At 57.0% G+C, this 17,885-nt stretch overlaps 1 protein-coding gene across 19 annotated transcripts in view; it reads right to left on the bottom strand.

The window, feature by feature from the left end:
- ARSG (arylsulfatase G) overlaps positions 1–17,885 on the bottom strand; it is a 66,825-nt gene that overhangs the window by 28,713 nt on the left and 20,227 nt on the right. For 15 of the 19 annotated variants that reach the window (XM_025141632.3, XM_025141625.3, XM_025141626.3 and 12 more), the window contains 10 exons: positions 14,145–14,816; positions 13,773–13,960; positions 12,856–12,903; positions 12,671–12,782; positions 12,204–12,341; positions 9,500–9,684; positions 8,819–8,899; positions 5,957–6,065; positions 2,702–2,822; positions 65–155 (listed from right to left, as the gene is read on the bottom strand). In XM_025141632.3, the coding sequence (XP_024997400.2) occupies positions 65–155; positions 2,702–2,822; positions 5,957–6,065; positions 8,819–8,899; positions 9,500–9,684; positions 12,204–12,341; positions 12,671–12,782; positions 12,856–12,903; positions 13,773–13,960; positions 14,145–14,338 (1,267 nt within the window). In that variant the 5' untranslated portion in view covers positions 14,339–14,816. The other 4 variants (XR_003071056.3, XR_003071057.3, XM_025141636.3 and 1 more) reach the window with 4 other exon arrangements.

The raw sequence follows: 17,885 nt of genomic DNA, 5'->3' as shown, positions 1-17,885 counted from the left end.
CAGGGAATTGAGAACTCCAGAAGTTGTTGTCCTGACTTTAGGCTCTGTAAAGCAGCTGCCCTACCTGTGGTGTAGAAGGCCTTGTACTGAGCCAGCCGCAGTGCCTCAACCGCCCCGTCCTTCCCCGCTGCCCCGCTGTTGGGGTGAAGCAGCACCTGAAGGAAGAACACAACACAGCCCACTGCAGAAAAAACCTGCTCTGTCCCAACATCTCCCAGCATAGGGTCACCTTCCCAATAAATGCACACATTCAGAGGCACCGCTCAGCCCAGGAGCTGCAGCAACAACCTGAGTTCTGCCTGCTGTGCCCACAAAGGGAGTCGGGGTGAGGAGGAAGGGAAGGAGGGAGGGGTGGGTCGAGTCTCTGCTCTTTGGTATTTGGGACACTTGATGCCTTGGCACATGGCAGCGAGGAGACAAGTGAGCTGGACGGTGCGGCGTGCGCGTCCCTCCGATCAGATCTGCTGCAGAGCCAATGGCTTCGCTGAGTGATGAGTCACCAGAGGTTTCCTCCCTGGGAATTGAATTTAAAAGTGATTCAAGAAATTTCCACTGTGCTAAAAATTAGAAACATCTGCCGAAGTTGTAGGCAGCTGCGGTGCCAAGTTTAGTAACAGTGTTCGCAGCTGATCAGCGCTGTAATGACCTAGCAGGTGTCCGGCGCGGGGCCCTGCGGCACTGATTGCTCTGCCCGGCACCCCCAGCAGAGCCACGCTTTGGGGGGAGCTTCCCATGGCCCTCAGTTTCCTCCGTTGCCCTCAGTTGCAAAGCAAGAGAGGCAAAAACGCCATCCGAAATTTAGTTCTAAAACGGAGTTTTATGGAAAAAAAGATGAAAATCTGAGCTGAGGAGGTGGTGTGGTGTACGTCTGCTGCAAGGGGGAAATCCATACTGCCATCCGCTGACGTTGGCACCCCGCTGAAGAAGCAAGCGGCTCCGAAGCAGAAATCAGCAATTATTTTAGGGTGCTTGAAGCCAAACTACCGAGAACTGAACCTGTCTGTCTGCTCCCAGCCTTAGAGCTCAGCTTGGCTTGTCCCCTTTAACTCGAGTGGCACGGGCTGGATGGTGCTGTATGGCTGCAGAGCACTGACACAAACAGCAAGCTTGCTCACAAGCCGCCTCCCGGAGCCGCTGTGCTAAGAAAACCCGAGGGCCGACTGCACTCATAGTTTGCTTCAGCTGAGCCCTTCCAGGAAACATTCCCAGGTTTGCAGCCGCTGCCTTTGTTATTAAAAACAAAAAAGAAGAAATAGGAAGGAGAAAGAGAAGCCCCTCTCCCCAGAAAACCCTCCATCCGCACGTAGAGCTCCGGGCTGTTTTCACCAGTGAGCCGTGCGTGGGGAGGAGGAGCACAGCCCTCTGACACTACGCTAATGGAAAGAGCGTATTTGTTTGACACTCGTACCCTTGATACATTTCGTGTGATGTGTTTATTTTTACTGTAAATAGCCTTTGCTCAAAACAGGGCCTTGGCGGCTGCCCAGCTCCATCACAGGTTGTGCCGGCGCCGAGCCGGGCTGGGACACGAGCAAGGTTATGGGCGCACCGTGAGCTCAGCCCCCACCCGCCTGAGTGGGAAAGCAGCTGTCAGCGGCGTGCGTGGATCCAACGGCCGGGCGAGAAGAGGAACTGCTCCGGGAGGATTTGTGTCAAGGAAAACCCTGCGACATCAAAGGTGGTTTTGCCATCAAGAGATGAAAGCGCCGCGCTCCCGCAGCCGAGCTGGGAGGGGATGAGTGCGAACGAGCGGAGCGCGGGGCGATGCTCACTGCTCTGAAGGCCACTTCTCTGCAGGGCTGCAGGGCTGGGCACGGACAAACCCTCCTGGGACAGAGCAGCCGGGACGGGCAGGGCCCCGATAGCAGCACAACACCCCCAGGAGCACCGGGGCGGCAGCGGCTGGGGGCTCAGCCCCCGTCTGGGGGATCGCCTCCTGGTCCCAAGCATGCAGGAAGGGCTGGCGAGGGCGGCCCCACACCGCTGTGCCTCTGCAAGAAGAGGGTTAATCCCCGAGCCGCGTCCCATCCGCTCCCACGGTTTATCTCACGGTTCAGTAGAGGGTTCCATAAATACGAACTAAATACCAAAACCCTGATGGACGCAGCTAGCAGATCCAAGATTCCTGCTGGGAGCAGGCTCGTGGTGCTCACAGGAGAGCCGAGTTGAAAAGCAAGACCAGGCTCTATCTGTGGGTCTGCATTAAAGCCAAACTTCTTTTTATTCGGTTCAGTGAAAAACTCGTAAAATTCTGTGAAAAATACATTGCTGTACTTCTCGTTCTGGTAGCTGCATTTCTCACGCCTAAAGGAGCCGTCAGCAGCTCCTATTGCTGCAGGGGCAGAGGGCTGCAGGGCACGGGGCTGCCTGCCCCACTCAAACATCAATAATGGGCATAGTTCCGAGCCAAGGAACTCAGAGAAGGAGCGCTTAATTACATCTCTATCTGTCAAGATCAGTAAAGTAGATAGGAGGAGGTCTGAGCCCCGGGGATCTTTTGTTTCCCGAGCCTGTGCACCTCTTGTGACCGGGAAGGAGCAGCACTGTGCTGTGCCCGTGGGGCTGCAGGAGGGACAATGCTCCCGTTTGAAACAATTTCCCCTTGCCCTATTACAACAGACCCCACTAAAGATTCTGTCCCCTTTCTTCTTACAGCCCCCCTTTAGATCCAGGGACGTCCCCAGGAAGGGGCTCTCCTTACCTTGTGTCCCACATCTGACAGCCCGAAGAGAACCGGGGACACATCCATGCCATCAAAGCGCCTGTTTGGGGGAAGTGTGGCTCCAGCCAGGGCCACCAGCGTGGGGAAGACATCCAGGGTGCTGGGGAAAGAAACAGGTTCCATCAGAGCGCGGAGCAGAGCCCCCGGCCCCACCCGCACCCCGCCACCCCTTGCTTGGGGGGCCCTGACTGCATCCCTACAGCAGAGCAGGGTGCAGCCCCCGCCACGTCGTCCCCCCGGGCACGCGGGGAAGGCACCGGGTCACCCAGCACAGAAATTGCTAACATAGGGACTTTTTACGCCAATCCCAGCAGATCCCGCAGCCCCAGGAAAATGTGGTCTCGCTTTTGCCTCGCGCAGCACGAGCCATAGCAGCCAGAATGGAAAATGAGAGCGGTGCTATTTTGTGCACTTATACCAAAATGCCTGTCAGCATTTCCATCATAATCCTCTCTTTTCAGGGGCCTCCGCCACAAAAGATCTCTCAGGGCTGGGTCTTGGTTGCACGGGTGACCCGGTGCCCTATCGCTGCCCGTGCTGACACGGAGGGCAAGCAAGTTGAGCAAAGGCACGTCCTGCTGCAAGGCACACCTCCCTCCTGGGCAAGTGACACATGGCAGCGCTGCGCTCCCTGGGCAGGCAGCGTGGCTGGGGTGATGCTTGCACCATGAACCCTGCACCCTACCACGAGCTCTGGGTCCCAGCATCCCCCAGCTGAGCACCCCGGGGCGCAGCAGCAGTCACACTGTAGGAGCAGGGCCCCTCGCCCGGTGCACGCAGGCTGTTGCGTGAGCAGAGAGAGCAAACAGCCCAGGACTTTAGGGCCCCTGTTTCTCCCATTCAGTGAGTTTTAATTTAGCTGCTAAGAGACGGAGAGGACAAATAAGAACAAACAATGCTGAGGAGAGCTGAAAGGCAGCCCCGGCTATGCAGCTCTCGTGGAGACGGCCGGAGCAGCCAGGAGGCACCAAAATCCTCGGCTCCCCACTGTGCAGAGCTGGAGCGCATCCCTGCAGGATCACACTGAGCTCTGCACAGGGCTGCCCCACATCGCTGCTGCAGTGCTCAGCACCCAATGGGTGCAACCCCGGCACTGTGATGTGTCTGTACCCGTCCCACGTGCAGTTAACCTAAATCAGCAGCTGGACCCCCCTGGAAACCATCACAACTCGCAAAAAAGGCAAAGCAAGATGAACTGGGGCAGTGTCAGACAGGTGCAAGCAACACGCTAGGATGAAAGAAGGCATTTTTCAGCTCTTAGCAAGGGCTCCATGGGTACGGACAGGCCCGCAAATCCCCAGCTTGAGCTCAGCACCCACAGCAGCAGCCCTGTCCCTCCCAGCACTGAGCACTGCACTCTGCTCACTCCTTGGCCACTCCACTGACCCACTTCCTCAGCGCCCCGCGGGGTGCAGGGCACGGCAGGAGGCTCCCACCATTAGCTACAATTAAGAAGAGCCGATGAGGCAGCTTTGTGCAGGGCGCGGTGCACGGGTGCAAGTCTGTGCAGCTCCAGCTGCTGCCTCCCCAGCCGCCAGCCACGCTCACCCCCTCTCACCCGGCAGGGAGGTAACGAAAGAGGTGATGCCACACAGCCCTGGGCAGAAGGAGGGCCGGGCTGGGAGCTCTCTCCCAAGCCAGGCTGTAACCACTGCCAGCATTTCCTAACCCCGGGGCAGGAGGACGCAGGTAACACCTGCCCTTGCCCAGCCCTATGTGCTGCCTAGCAGAGGTCTCCCAACTTCTCTTCAGGACGGGACGAACCAACCTGCTCAACTCAGAAGCATTTAGGGTTGGACCCCTGCTGAGATCCCCAGGAGCCCCATGTCCCGTCGCAGTGACCCCCACAGCCCCACCATACCGCAGAGCTCCAGCTGCACAGCTGGGTCAGGCTGGGTGCCAGCACAGCCCCAGCCCACAGCTGGCAGCTCCCTGCTCTGGGTTGGTTTGTGTCACACGCCTGAACTTTACGAAACCTCCCTGGGCTGTTGGCTTTGAATTTCCGTGGCAGAGGCAGGCTCCCCTGTAGGCATTTCTGAATAAGCAAAGCTGTGCAGCTGGGTCAGCAGTGGTGAAAAGCGGGATGGGCTGTGCCTCCTGGAGGAGCCCCAATGTGCGATGGGGCTCAGTGGAGGGACATCAGCACTGAGGTGACCGTGGCCAACCAGCACAGCAAACACACGTGGATGGAACTGCACAGCTCTGCAGCCAATGTGTAGGCATAATCGGGCCCAACATTGTAGCTTTGTCTTCAGAAGAGTATAAAGTAATAATGATAAAGAGCCAAGGAAACCCCTGGGGAATGGTGGAGCCCCTGGGTGAGCAGGCGGTGTGTGCAGCGTAGCCCGGTGCTGGCAGCTGTCTGCATTTACAGCCACCCAACCAACCTGCTCGACTGGATCTGGGAAATGCAGGAGATAAGGGCTGGGAGATAACCGGGTCCCCTGGGGCTGCTCAGTGCAGGGGGATGCAGGCTGGGGTTCCCCATACAGGGAGGGATTTGCAGGTGGAACCCCAGGAGTGCCTGGTACTGCACTCATCGATCACCAAGCATCAGAGCTCCAGTGCACGCCTGGAACCATCAGCCTTACAGAAATCCCAGAGCTGTTTGCTGCAAGGAGGGATGCAAGTGCTGCAAGAACTGCAAGGAGAGCCGCCAGGAGAGCGGCAGCATTGCTGCCATATGGCTCTCTCTGTGCCAGTCCCTGCAGTGCCACCATCCCCACCATGTCCTGTCCCCTCTGCTCTCACCCATGTGCAGGAGCAGCCCAGGACTACCTCGGAGTGGGGCTGCTCTGAGTGCCAGCACTGTCCCTCTGGACGGCCTTTCCCACAACCGCACCCTCCCTCACATTAAGCCATTTGCAAACCACAAAGCCTAAGCCTGCTTCTCGGCGGAGAGAGAAAACATCGTCATCTTTTAATTATCGGGAGGCACTCAGCCACCGCCGGGAAGAGACGCACGGATCCTTGCAGCTGCTAACACGGATCCACCAGCCTCACAAAAAGAGCTTTCAGCTCCTATTTGCTGAAGCATTAAAGTCTTTGGGGAGAGAACAAAAGTGCGGCATCATACACAACGCGGGCAATGCCCAACCCGGGCCCCGTGCTGCCAGGACCAGGTAACCACACGGCTCTGGAGCTGTCAGTGCGTGCGGCAGTGTGACCTTGCAGACGCACGCTATGAAGCTGTGGCACAGACTCAGCCCACCCCATATCCCAAACCATCCCTACCTCAGCATGGCGTGGCTGCTCCGCTTGGCAGGGACGTGGCCAGGCCAGTACGCCAGCGCCGGCACCCGGTGCCCTCCTTCCCAGGTGGTCTGCTTGGCAGGGCTGCCTCCTGCAAGAGAGAGCAGAGCGCTCAGCGTCCCCTGTGTGGGAGCTGTGAAGCAGTGGGGACCCTCTGACCCCAGAGCTGCCCCAGGAACAGGAGTGCCCTGGGGCACAGAGCACCCAAAGGGAGGGAGGTGGCAGTGGTTGGAGCTGGGTCAGGGGAGGGAGAAGAGCTGAAGGAGTTATTACAAGGAACAGGGAGAGAGAGGGTGGGAAAGGGGTTCAGCTTGGCATTGCCTTTGGTTTCACATCTACTCCAGCAGTGAGTGGTGAGAAATGGAACTGAATACTTCCATCCACCTTCACGGCACGGGGCAGGTAGCGAATGCAGGGATTTGTTCCAGGGGTCCCAGCCATGCCCATGTGTGTGTGCATGGGGTGCAGTACCTGACAGCACATTGATGGTCCCCAGCCTCATTGAAAACACATCCCCACTGCTGACCCTGCAGCAATCCCACCTGCTGACCAGTTAAGCCTTTTCCTTGTTTCCTTAGCACAAAGTCTGGGAAGCACAGCGGTGGGAGAGTCACCAGGCCCTGCCTGCAGCTGAGGGCTGAGCACCACAGCGGGAGGCTGAGGATGGAAGTGGGGGTGCTGAGCAATAAAACAAGGTACTGAGCAGCATAATAGGGCTGCTGTTGGGTGTCATGGAGCTGCTGCCTCTGCCGCAGCACCGAGGGCCCTGAGCAGCTGTGGGGAATGGATTGGGCATGGGGTGAAGGGAACATCCCAGCCCCATTTGCTGCACAGAGCTCCCAAGTGGCCGCTGCCCTTTGTCTGCCTGGCTTTCAGTGCACACATGGCAACGGCGCGTGCCTGCAGACATTTCCTTTGGCAGAGGCAGCAGCCAGGGGATGTTCCCACTGCGGGACCCCACGGCCGGGCACGGCGCTTCGGGACACACCGCGCCTCCTGCGCTTTCAGCTCCCATAGGAAATGATATCAATTATAACGAGCATTAAATAACCCTCGCAGTATTGCACCTGCATTTCAAGGGATTTGCTGCACAGCGAGCAGCCCGAGGGCAGCAGGAGCAGGGCAGCAAGCCTGCCCGTCTGTCCATCAGTCCGCAGCCAGAGCAGCCCTGGGACAGATGCTGCGCCCCTGCTTCCCTGGAGCTTGCCTGGTACGGCTGTGGAGCAGGCTGGGAGCCTGCACTGCCCATGCAGGAGCTCATGTTCCCACACTCAGCACTGAAATGGGCTGTGACACCCCAGACCCAAGCAGGGATTTTTCTCCGGAGCAGGAATAATGCAGCCACGCTGAGGCCGCTTTCCAGGAGCGCATTGCTGAGCATTCCCATGCAGGGACAAAAATCACTGCGTCCCCACTCCTCAGTGGGTCTGCAGCCCTCCAAACCTGGCTCCGAACATACCCACATCCCCAGACATGTGTCCCTTCCTGGGCACTTGGGAACAAGGGATGGAGATGGGTTTTCCAGGTGGGTGGGAGGCTTCTGGGGAGGGAAGGGAAGCTCTGCCCTCAACTTGGAGCCGGGGGGCCCAGCACTTGTGTTTGCTGTGCTCTACGTGCAATGGCCAACTGCACTGAAGCGAGTGGAAAACATTCCTGGAATTTGGGTTGGACCCTCAAAGGAAACGCCAAACTCTGCGAAATGTATATAACCCTGAGCAACAGTTCCTCCCCTTCCTCTTTGTCTTCCCTGGCGTGGGGAGGGGGAGATGCCCAGGAGGCGGCTATCTGACCACCAGCTGGTGGCTATGGGCAGCCCACCCTCCTCCAGCGTCCCGTGCTCCCCAGGGCAGGGTTGTTTTGGCAGGGCTGCATGTGGGCAGCGAGATGCTGGAAAGGGGCCGTGTTTTTGTAGGTTTGTTCCCGAACGCCGCACTGCCCGTACCAGATGCTCCGGCTTGTGACCATTGGTTGCTCAAGAGAAACCCAGGTCGTCGGCAGGGCTTGTTTACTAAGAAAATGAAGGTTACGATTTCTTCCCAGGGCTGGAGCACCCGAAGGAAGGACCCTGGGAACCGGAAAAGGGAGCGGGGGGAGCCAGCGGCTGCCAGCCTCACGGCCGTGCTCACACAGCACCGGCAGCGGCTTCCTCCCCCGGGTAGGTGTCAGGAAGCAGATGAGGAAAGCAGAGCTGCCTCCGTGTCCCCCCCGCTGCTCCCCTCCCGCACTGACCCCGGGCGAACGGGGAAACATAACCCGCCACACATTTACAGTGCGTAATACAAGCAGAAGTGGGAAATGCCTGACTCATGCATGCTTCTGGCCGCTCCGGCTGAAAGAAACCCACCAACCAGATGGCTTGGCCGGAAAAGGAGGAAATAATAATAATAATAAAAACACACAGAAAAAAAAAAAAAAAAAAGTTTGAAAGAAAATACAACTCCCGCTAGGCCGGGCTTCAGGGAGCCAGGCACGGGGTGCAGGGGCACCGAGACCCGAGTGGATGAAGGGCAGGAACTGAACGCTCCATCACCTGCAGATCCCAGGAGCTGAAGCACCCCGGGAGCTGCTGCGTCAGGGGGATGAAAGCAGCAGCCACTGATCGTCAGCTTGCCAAAGGTTTGGGGTAACAGGGACCTGGGGGGCTCCAGTCCCACCTGGTTGTAGTTTTAGGGGAAAACTGAGAAATAGATGCATCACCACATCTGTTTTGAGATACAAGAAGCTGCTAGAAAGGCTGGGGAGAGAGAAGTGGTCCATGCTTTCTGCCTGCAGGCAAGGCAGGGCTGTCTGGCATCAGCCCCATGAACCTCCCCCTGGGAGCCCCCCCAAGCCCCTTAAAGTCACCTTGTGCCCTCTGCCAGGCCCCCAGCAGCGGCCCCAGGCGTCCCGCCAGCTCACATTTCTGCATCCAAGGGCCATTGTCACCTGCAAGAGACAGAAAGGTCCCCATGAGCAGCAGCAGAGGCACCTCCACTCTGCAGGGCAGCTGAGGACAAGCGGCCCCCGCACCCCCTTCCCATCCCCTGGGTGCTGCCCTACACCAGCAGGAGCAGCGCAGGGCCTGGCAGCAGGGCTGCTCTTGTTCCCAAAGGTTTATGTCCAAGGGATGAGGCCCAGTTCTGGGGGTCCCAGGTAAGAGGCTGGAGCAAAGCCGGAGCACAGAGGCAGCTGTCACCAGCTCTGGGCACTAATGAGCAGCACAGCAGTTCCTGTGCCAGGAGCAAAGCGTCCTCATTAGGGAGGCTGCTCAGCGCCAGTGGATTTGGGCTTCTTAATGAGTGTGGATTTGAGGTTCAATTAGGCAGGCCATGCCCGGGGGGTGGGGGGTGGCAGGATGAGCACCGGCTGAGCTGCTGCCCATAGGGCCAGCATGGGAGCCACATCCCCACAGTGACAGCCCATGTCCAACCGGTCCTCTGTCACAGCACATCAAGGGCTGTGGAAAAACACTGGTCCCATTTCCTTGTGCCACTGGTGCTGTTGCACAGCCATCACCCACCACCACGGCCAGTTGCGGTGCTTTACCTGTGAACCACAGCAGTGTGCTGCCCTTCCCACAGCTGTCGGCCAGGTGCTTGACATGTCCCACCAGGGCATCCATCTCACGCAGGGCAGCCCCGTAGATGCCCCTGTCCGGTGGTGGGGCAATCTGCAGTGGCACGTGCATGTGGGCCAGCGCCAGATAGAGGAAGAAGGGACGGCTGCTGTCCCTGAAAGGAGTAAGGGGAGAGTTCAGTGAGGTCGGGGTGAGGTGCAGGGGGTCACAGCTGAGCAGGGGACGTGGTGCGGTGGCCCTTCCCTACAGGAGCTGCAAGCTTGCTATAGTTTATGGGGGAAAACTCTGCCACCCTGCAGGACGCTCAGCCCCCAAGACTCAAAGAACCACAGCAGGGAATGAAAGCAGAGGCCGCCTGCCCCCAGGAAAGCAGACACGTTCCCAGAGCACAGCTTGGGCAGCGCTGGGTGTGCAGCACCTGCCCCAGCACCACGCTGGGAGGAAGCAGCAGGACAGCGCGTCTTCACTGCCTGAGTCACTCTTTCCCCACTGAAGCCTCCCCAGTGCTGCTTCCTCTCCCCCGGCTGCTGACCGTCCACATTTGGGACAAGCTCAGCCCTTCCTCCATCTCCCACGTCCTACGGCACTCCAACCATGGGCAGAACGCCCCGCATCGATGCTCCCCTTCCTCCCCTTATGCAAGGGGGGAGGCAGCAGGGCGGCTGTTTGCTTTTAAATCACCAGAGGACACGTCCTGTTTTCTTGTTTATGGCTATATTTATCTCCTCCAGCGTGGCTGCTCTTCCTCAGGGAGCTCGGAAGGGAAGGGTGGGATGGTGGGGAGGGGCCGGATCCCTGGGACGTTCTGGTGTGGGTGCCCCCCAGCCCCACTGTGGCCGGAGAGAGCTGCCGGGCTCCCACCAAACTGCAGTTCCTTCCTTTGCCCCCTGTGCATCACTCGCCTTGGGATCTCAAACTAAGAGACCTCACCCTTCCCACAACAGCCATCCCATTGCAGTGCAGAGCCGGAGCCCCGCATGGATTTGAGCCCTTTCAGCGCCCTGCAAACTACAGGGATTTAGGAACAGGGGGGCTGGCTGCACATCTCTGCAACTGGCGCTGCGAAGCATTGCCTCTTCCTGCACGGCACCATTGCCTGTGGGATTCCCGACACCCTGGAACAGGGGATCATGGTTCAGCTCCCATTGATTGCCCACTGTCTGTGAGCCAGCAGAGCACAGCAACCTGCCTGAGCCCTGCCCTGCGAGGAGCCGCCCGGCTTCATGCTGAAACCTCCTCTACCACGCAAAAATGCTTAACATCCCCTTGACTTCTTATCAGCAGCAGTGCTCCAGTGTAGCCTGTGATTACAGCCTTCATGGGGCAGGCCTGTTTTCTCGTTCTGTCCGTACCACTCTGGCTCATGCCCAGAGCCCCAGCACGAGTTTGTCCCGTGCACCTCCAGGGGAACTCTCAGAGCGGTGGAAAGCAGCGTGCAGGGATCGTTATCCTGGCACCCAACTGAGAACCCTGCCCGCCTTTTGCATCTACATTTCATAGCTCAGCCCCTCTCCTGAAAACTGAGCAAACATTTAATCAATAACTTAAGACTTAATGTCCTTGGCTTTTGCTCCTGTGTTTGTTGTGCTCTAAGCATCCTGGCCAGAGCAAAATCTCACTGAATTGCTCAACCTTGACACGACTGGTTAAAAAAAACACCGAGATGACAAATCCTGTGTTCTTTTCGTTGCCCCATAATGAGTGAGTCAGGCAGAGGAAAACTGAAATAAACCATCAAAGGAGAGGAAAGGCAGGCACCTGTTTAATCCTGTTCTCTGTAAACGCAGATAACCCCAAGACAGTGCCCAGACTTCTCCAGGGCCCTGACACAGCCCTTTCCTTGCAGTCTTCTCTCTGCTTCTCCCATTTCTTTACCCCCCTACAGCACACAGACCTTTTCCAAGCCCCCCCCTGCACAGGCAGCCCCGGGCTGTGCCAGGCAGCGGGCACTGTCCCTCAGATGGCCTCTTACAGGCTGCAGAAAGGCGTTTTGCAAAGTCACAGCTACTAATCCTTGAATAATAGGGATTAGCGTTATGAAACCCTTCGGCAGGGCTTGGGGGCTGCTGTCTCCAGGAGGTGCTTTGCTCCTTGGGGAGCAGCAAACCTGGGCTCCGTGTTTCCCTGCACCGCTGGGGAAAGTCATCCATGAAACACGGTGACCCCGAGGCCTTTATTTGGGTGCAACACCCCCAGATGCTGCCCGCACCTCCCAGCACACGCTGCTCAGCAGCTGTCCCGTCACCCCTGGGTGACACCACCACAATGACAAAGAAGAGGACGGATGATGGTGCTTCCCTTCACTGCTAGCCTGGATGCTGGTGCACGTCCAGCCATGAAGATGCTCCCAGATGAAAGGCTGTGACCTTTGCGGTTAAACTGTGTTTATAAATCCCTTTGCATGTGATTCTCTGAAGGCCAAAACACTTCTATGGGAGCCCTGTGGGACCTCAGAGCAGCTCCTTCCTTACCCAGAACATCAGAAAACAAAGCCTGGAGACTCTGTCTCCACAGATCTGCTCACCCAGCACAGCACTGCCACTGTGCAGCTGAGCTCGTGCATTCTAGGCATGTGAATTCTGGCTGCCCCAGGAGGAGCAGAAAGTGTTTGCCAGCCCCATGAGCTGGTGTGGGGAGAGGGATGGGGATGGGGTTGGTGTGTGGTGCTCTCACCTTGCCTGCTGGATGAAGCGCGCTGCCGCCTCCATGTACTGCTCCACCAGGCTGCTGAGGTCGACGGGCTGCTGGATGATGGTGAGGTTCTCAAAGAGAGGAAGGGCGACATCCGTATAGCAGTCCTTGTTGGTGGGGCTGCAGGAAGAAATCACTGCATGTCTCATCACTGCAGCAAGGGCTGCGATGGATGGGAGTGGGCACAGAGCCCACTGCTCACCCAGATTTGTAGAATGGCACTGCCAGTGGTGGCAGAAAGGGGACAGTGATGATGTCCCCGTGGCAAAGGCTGCTCCCTGCCTAGTCAGACCACCCCAGGGCCCCATACTTCACCTCTCCAAGCCATCTCCAAGGAACATGAGGGAGGAGACCATAGCAGGGAGCAGTTCATGGGAATGCAGCCCACAAACCCCAAATCCCAGCACTCAAATTGCCCCATGTATGGTGTGACTTCACCAGAGCTGTACCTGGTGGCCGCGCTGTGCTGTGGGCAGGGTGGGCAGGGTGGAACGTTGTAGCCAGGGGTGTCTGTGCAGCCCATGTCATGGCTGTAGGGGATCCCAAAGTAATAGTCGAACCCTGCAGGCAAGGTGGGGGTCAGTGGGGGCCGAGCAAACGCTGGGTGTTCATCTCAGCTCCACCACATCCTTACCACGGAAGATGGGGTGGTGGTGGCCGTGGTGCCCCAGGTGCCATTTGCCTGCGTGGAAAGCACAGAAAATCATTTGGGAGGTTAACTCAGCCATGGGTGCTGCCATCACCAGTGAAAAATCACAAGGCCCAGTGCAGGAGGTTTTAATCTAGCAACAAGAAAGGCCACTTGTTTGTGCTGGCTGGATTTTCTTTTACAGAAACCCAGAAAAAAATGCCAAAGTTATCTCATGTCTGTGCAAATCAACCATCTCCAGCCTTAAAAGGCTCTTTCATGTCTTTGTGTTCAGAGGAGACAACTTCCTAACCCATCCCAAAGAATTGGATTCATCCTCTGATCTGCAGAGTCCCGAGGCTTGCCTGCACCGAGCACACCAATACCAGAGGGGAATAGCAACAATTAATGGGGAGAAGAGATAGCAAAGGCTTCTGTGCTGATGCAACTCCAACACACACATGATCACAGGGAGCTCCACGTGCAGAGGACTCAGCACCGCCTGATGCACTTTCAGACGGGTCACACTGCACTGCGTGCACAGGAGGGTGCTCAGCACCATGGCCCAGCAGCACAGAGCATCCCAACCTGCACTGCCAGCCCCTGCGGCACCACACTCAGCATCACACCCACGCAGGGCGTGCGAGGGCAGCGCTGCTCTGCACACTCATGTTTTCTCAGGAAAACTCAGTGTTCCCACTGTGGGGTTAAGCAACTTCAGCTTCCAAGGAAACCTGGGGCAGGCCCACACTTCGGGCTGTGTTTGAATATGAATATGAAAATAAGGGATTGCAAAAAGAGAGAGGGGAAAGTGCAAAATCTCTCCCACCTGACCCTTCAGCTGCCAGCACTTGCCCTGCCTACCCATGGCACTTTCTTTTCGGGCACCTTTATCTCAGCCACGGTGTGGCTAGTGGGGTTACCTATAGCTGCTGTGCTGTACCCTGCTGCCCGCAGCACCTCAGCCAGTGTGGTCTCATTGAGGGGCAGGCCGCCCACAGAGCTGATGGCGAAGTTGTGGGTCACCCCATTGCGCACACCGAGGCGCCCCGTGAGCAGAGAGGCGCGGGACGGTGAGCAGGTGGAGGCAGCCGAGTGGAAATCCACGAACCTGGACAACGAACAGAAAATAAACCTTTTGTCATAGCTTGCAAAATGTGCTCAGCGTGAGGCTGCCCCATCCATCCCAGCTCAGAGGGATGGGGCAGCCCTCTGAGCCCCAGGAACGAGGGGCTGAAGCAGGACAGAGGTAACAGGGATGCTCAGAAAGGCCCAGGGTGGGGATGCAGTGTTACCTTGTCCCTTCGGCAGCCAACTCATCCAAATGTGGGGTCTCCTTCGTCTCGGCCCAGTTGGCCCCCAGGTCCCCCCAGCCCAGATCGTCTGCCAGGATGACAATGAAGTTTGGCTTCCCCTGTGCCACTGGGGAAGTGCAGAGCCCCACCAGCACGGCAAGCAGCAGCACAGACCACGGGGCTGGAGTTCCCATGGTGCTAAGGGGGTGATGTTCACTGCAAAATGCTCCTCCAGGGCCAGGCTGTGTGCCAGGCACTACTCCACAACCTCGGCTACTGACCTGGCCAAAATACCTGCTCCATCCTTCACACACAGGCACAGGGCTACTCCTAAAACCAGGACCAGCAAAAGTGCAATTATTGCAAGTCAGACGCCCTCTTTGAAGTCACTGTCACTATACTTTTAGCTTTCTTTCCTTCCTGGTAAATATCTAATGAAACACAAAACCAAACTGTTATTTTTTCCTCCAGAAGCTCACTCGAATTCAGCAGCTCCCGTTGGGGTGACGTCTGACAAATGGCTCTTTCTTTGTAGGGTTTCAAGCACAAGTTTGGCAGCAGGCCTTGTTCCCAGTTCTCTGAAGTGTCCCACGTGGCCAAGAATCACCGCGGCTCTGCTGGTAACTATCAGGAATCCTCTGCCTCGTCAGGGGGTCGCCGCTGCAGGAACTCCTGTGCAAGAGACACAAGCAGCCATCAGGACCTGCAGAAGCTCCCTAACCCCAATCCTAACCCTAATCAACCCTAATCCTAACAGCTCCTCCATGGTCACAGCCTGCATGGAATGGCTCATCCAGCATTGAGGCTTTGCCTCTGATGTTGCATTTCTTGCTGCCCTGCCGCCTGGTGCACAGGGATGGCTGCTCCTGGCTGAAGGCGTGCAGCAATCCAGACAAACCAAAAATGCAATAATGCCCTGACATTTCTAGGCTTAGAGAAGTAAGTGCAGCACTTGAAACTGGTAAGCTGGGTTGGCTGCTTAGGGCAGGATTTGGCTCCAAGTAGCAAAGAGGCAGCAGGAGAGGACAACCCAAAAACCGACAACTATGAAACCCAGCATCCTGAGCACATGGGGACGTGCAGCCAAGCAGGACAAGAGGCACAGAGATAAAGTGTGAGAGAGGAGGGAGGGAACGGTCACAAACAAACGAGGACAATGAGGACAACGTGACAGAAGGAAGCAGGAGAGGGAATACGATGAGCCCCATCTGTAGGCCAAGAGTTTTGTAGCTGGCAGAACAATTTATTTGCAGGTTTCGCTGTGCGTGACTTAAAAGCTTAGCGCTGTCACTCAGATGGGCAGAATCAGGGCTTTCATCACAGCACTGCGATGATTAGGGACAGAACTCAATTCATAATTCATTGCCCGGAGCTTTAACTCACCAGCTCCCAGCAGGGCCCTGCAGCTCTCCGTGAGCTGAGCGCTGGGTGCAGGCAGCACGGTGGGATGAGCCACGGGTGCAGTGTCACGGGGCCATCCTGCACCCTGAGCCACAGCTCAGCCCTGCACACCCAGCTGCAGAACAACCAGAAAACGCCTGCAATCTCTTTGATAAGTCCCTGGGATTTGGCGGAGGAAAGGGGCTTGAAAGCATCGATTCGCCTGGGCACGGGGAGGACCTCAGCCCCCATTGCAGCCCTCTGGCTGGAGAGGACCAAGTTAAGACTTCAGTGCTCTCCTTTTCCCTACTGACCCAGGTGAACATGTCTATCTAGAAACCTATGTAAGATTTTATAAGCACTATCCAAACAAAAGAGAGATATGGAGCTGTGCTTGCAATTCCTCTCTGCCAGCACTGAACGGTTTTAGGAAGATTTGCTCCCTGTGTGGGTACAAAGTCCTTCGTAGGGACCACCGCCCCTCACAGGGACCGGAGCAAAGTCACCTGCAGCTGAAGGGGCTCCCATCCAGAAATGGAAGGGGAAACTGCACCGGTGTGCTGCTTTAGCCCAGAAGGGCTGGGGACAGGAGTGACACGCTGGGGCTGTCAGCGTGCTGATGGGGCAGGGGGATGGGGAGTGCCACCAACACCTCAGTGCCCACTGCAGTCAGTTCAGGGGGACCAAAAGGGACAAAGCTGAGCCCCCCCATAGGATCCAAGCTGAGACGTGCTGACCCTACACAGACACAGCTATACCAGGAAGCCATGCCATAGAATCCAGCCCTACAACCTCACCCTGTACCGGGGATGGCCCCATACCACTCCCTTTCCTGCCTCCCCCAAACCCCATCCTTGCCTGAGCTGCAAAGATGCAAATCAAACCCACGCGCTCTCTGCCGAAAAGGCAAGGGGGGACATATGTAAAAAATGCAGCATCTCAGAAGCTGCTCGCTACGATGACGGCTGCAGGGCTCTTTTGGCACACTGCCTGGCAGGGGCGATACGTCACAGCAGGCGGCCGGCACACCTACGCCTTCAGAGCATCCAGATAGCGGAGTCACCCTGAACTTGGCAGGGGCTCCTGTTTGCTTTGGGGAGGTGCACCAGCGTAACACAGCTAAGGAAAACAATCAAAAGCGTTTTCAAAGGACATTCTATTCTAATTTACAGGGGGAAGTCATCCGAGCCAAAATTCATGCGCTGCTGTCAGACGGGGAATCTGAGCTTCCCATTTCAGAAGCCGTTTCCAAAAGATGTTAAGAAAGACAAATGGCAAAGCGGGACGTGACGACGCGGCATGTGCTTCTCTCCCTCGTGCCAGAGGAACTGTCCCCATCGGCGGGTCCGACCTCCAGCATCACCTGCAGGAATCGAGGCCTCCTCGACTCACCAGACAACCTGCACTGAGGTTCGGGGTGCCGCAGTGCCAGCACGGTGCGGCTCGCTGGGACAGCAGGGCAGCTCAGCTGGCTGTCAGATGGGTGCTGTGTAACAAAGTGAAAGTGTGCTTTTGCACGGCCAGGTTCAAAAACATTGAACCCCTCTGGTTCAAAAACAACAGAGGGGGATAAGGCAGAACCAGACAAACCAGATCGGAAAAGCCCCACAGCCTCTGCAGGACACTGCTGGGAAAGGCAGAATAGGAAAAGGTGCCTCTGGGGCTGCGCCCAGGGATGCCACCGCCAGCTCCCAGCTGCCAGCAACACAGCTCCAGCCAGGAGGATCCGACATGTATTTATTACACATTAACCAGAAGTTTGCAGTCTCGGAGCCAGCATGATGACTTTCACATTTTTCACATTCTTTCACATTTTCAGGCCCGTGCAGCCCGGTGACACCTGTGGTGCTCAGAGCACTCCCCTGCTGTGCCCCGGCCCCATGCATGTGAGGATGCAGCGGGACGGGAGAAACCCAAAGCGCAGCTCTGCTGCTGCAAGGGGCCATTCGGCTGCTGGGATGGACGGTGACACATCCTGGTAGGGGGAAAACCTGTTTTGTTTCCACATTACCATGCACAGGTGTTTTATTTTCTCATCCGAGCACAGCAAAGGGCAGGCAGTGCTTTGTGTGTGAGCGTTCTCACTGCCCCATTCAGCCCCTGCAGTGCAAGCAGAGCCCATTCCGGGGCTGTCCTCACAGTGTTCTGAGCTCTCAGAACTCCATTCTAGGAAAAGGTTTCCGACTGGAATGGTTTATACAAAGCTCCCCTCGCAGAATAAGCAGCACTGACAAAAACGTACTTCAGCAGACTTACTAGGATTTCTGCCAGATCCTGAGACCGGAGAATGTTTCCCACTCATCTCACCGTTGGGTCTTTGAGGAAAAGCATTACACACACGGAGCAGTGCAGGACAGACCC

This window comes from Gallus gallus, chromosome 18, assembly GCF_016699485.2.
Source record: "Gallus gallus isolate bGalGal1 chromosome 18, bGalGal1.mat.broiler.GRCg7b, whole genome shotgun sequence".
Classification (NCBI taxonomy): domain Eukaryota; kingdom Metazoa; phylum Chordata; class Aves; order Galliformes; family Phasianidae; genus Gallus; species Gallus gallus.
This window is presented reverse-complemented; position numbering and strand designations above follow the sequence as displayed.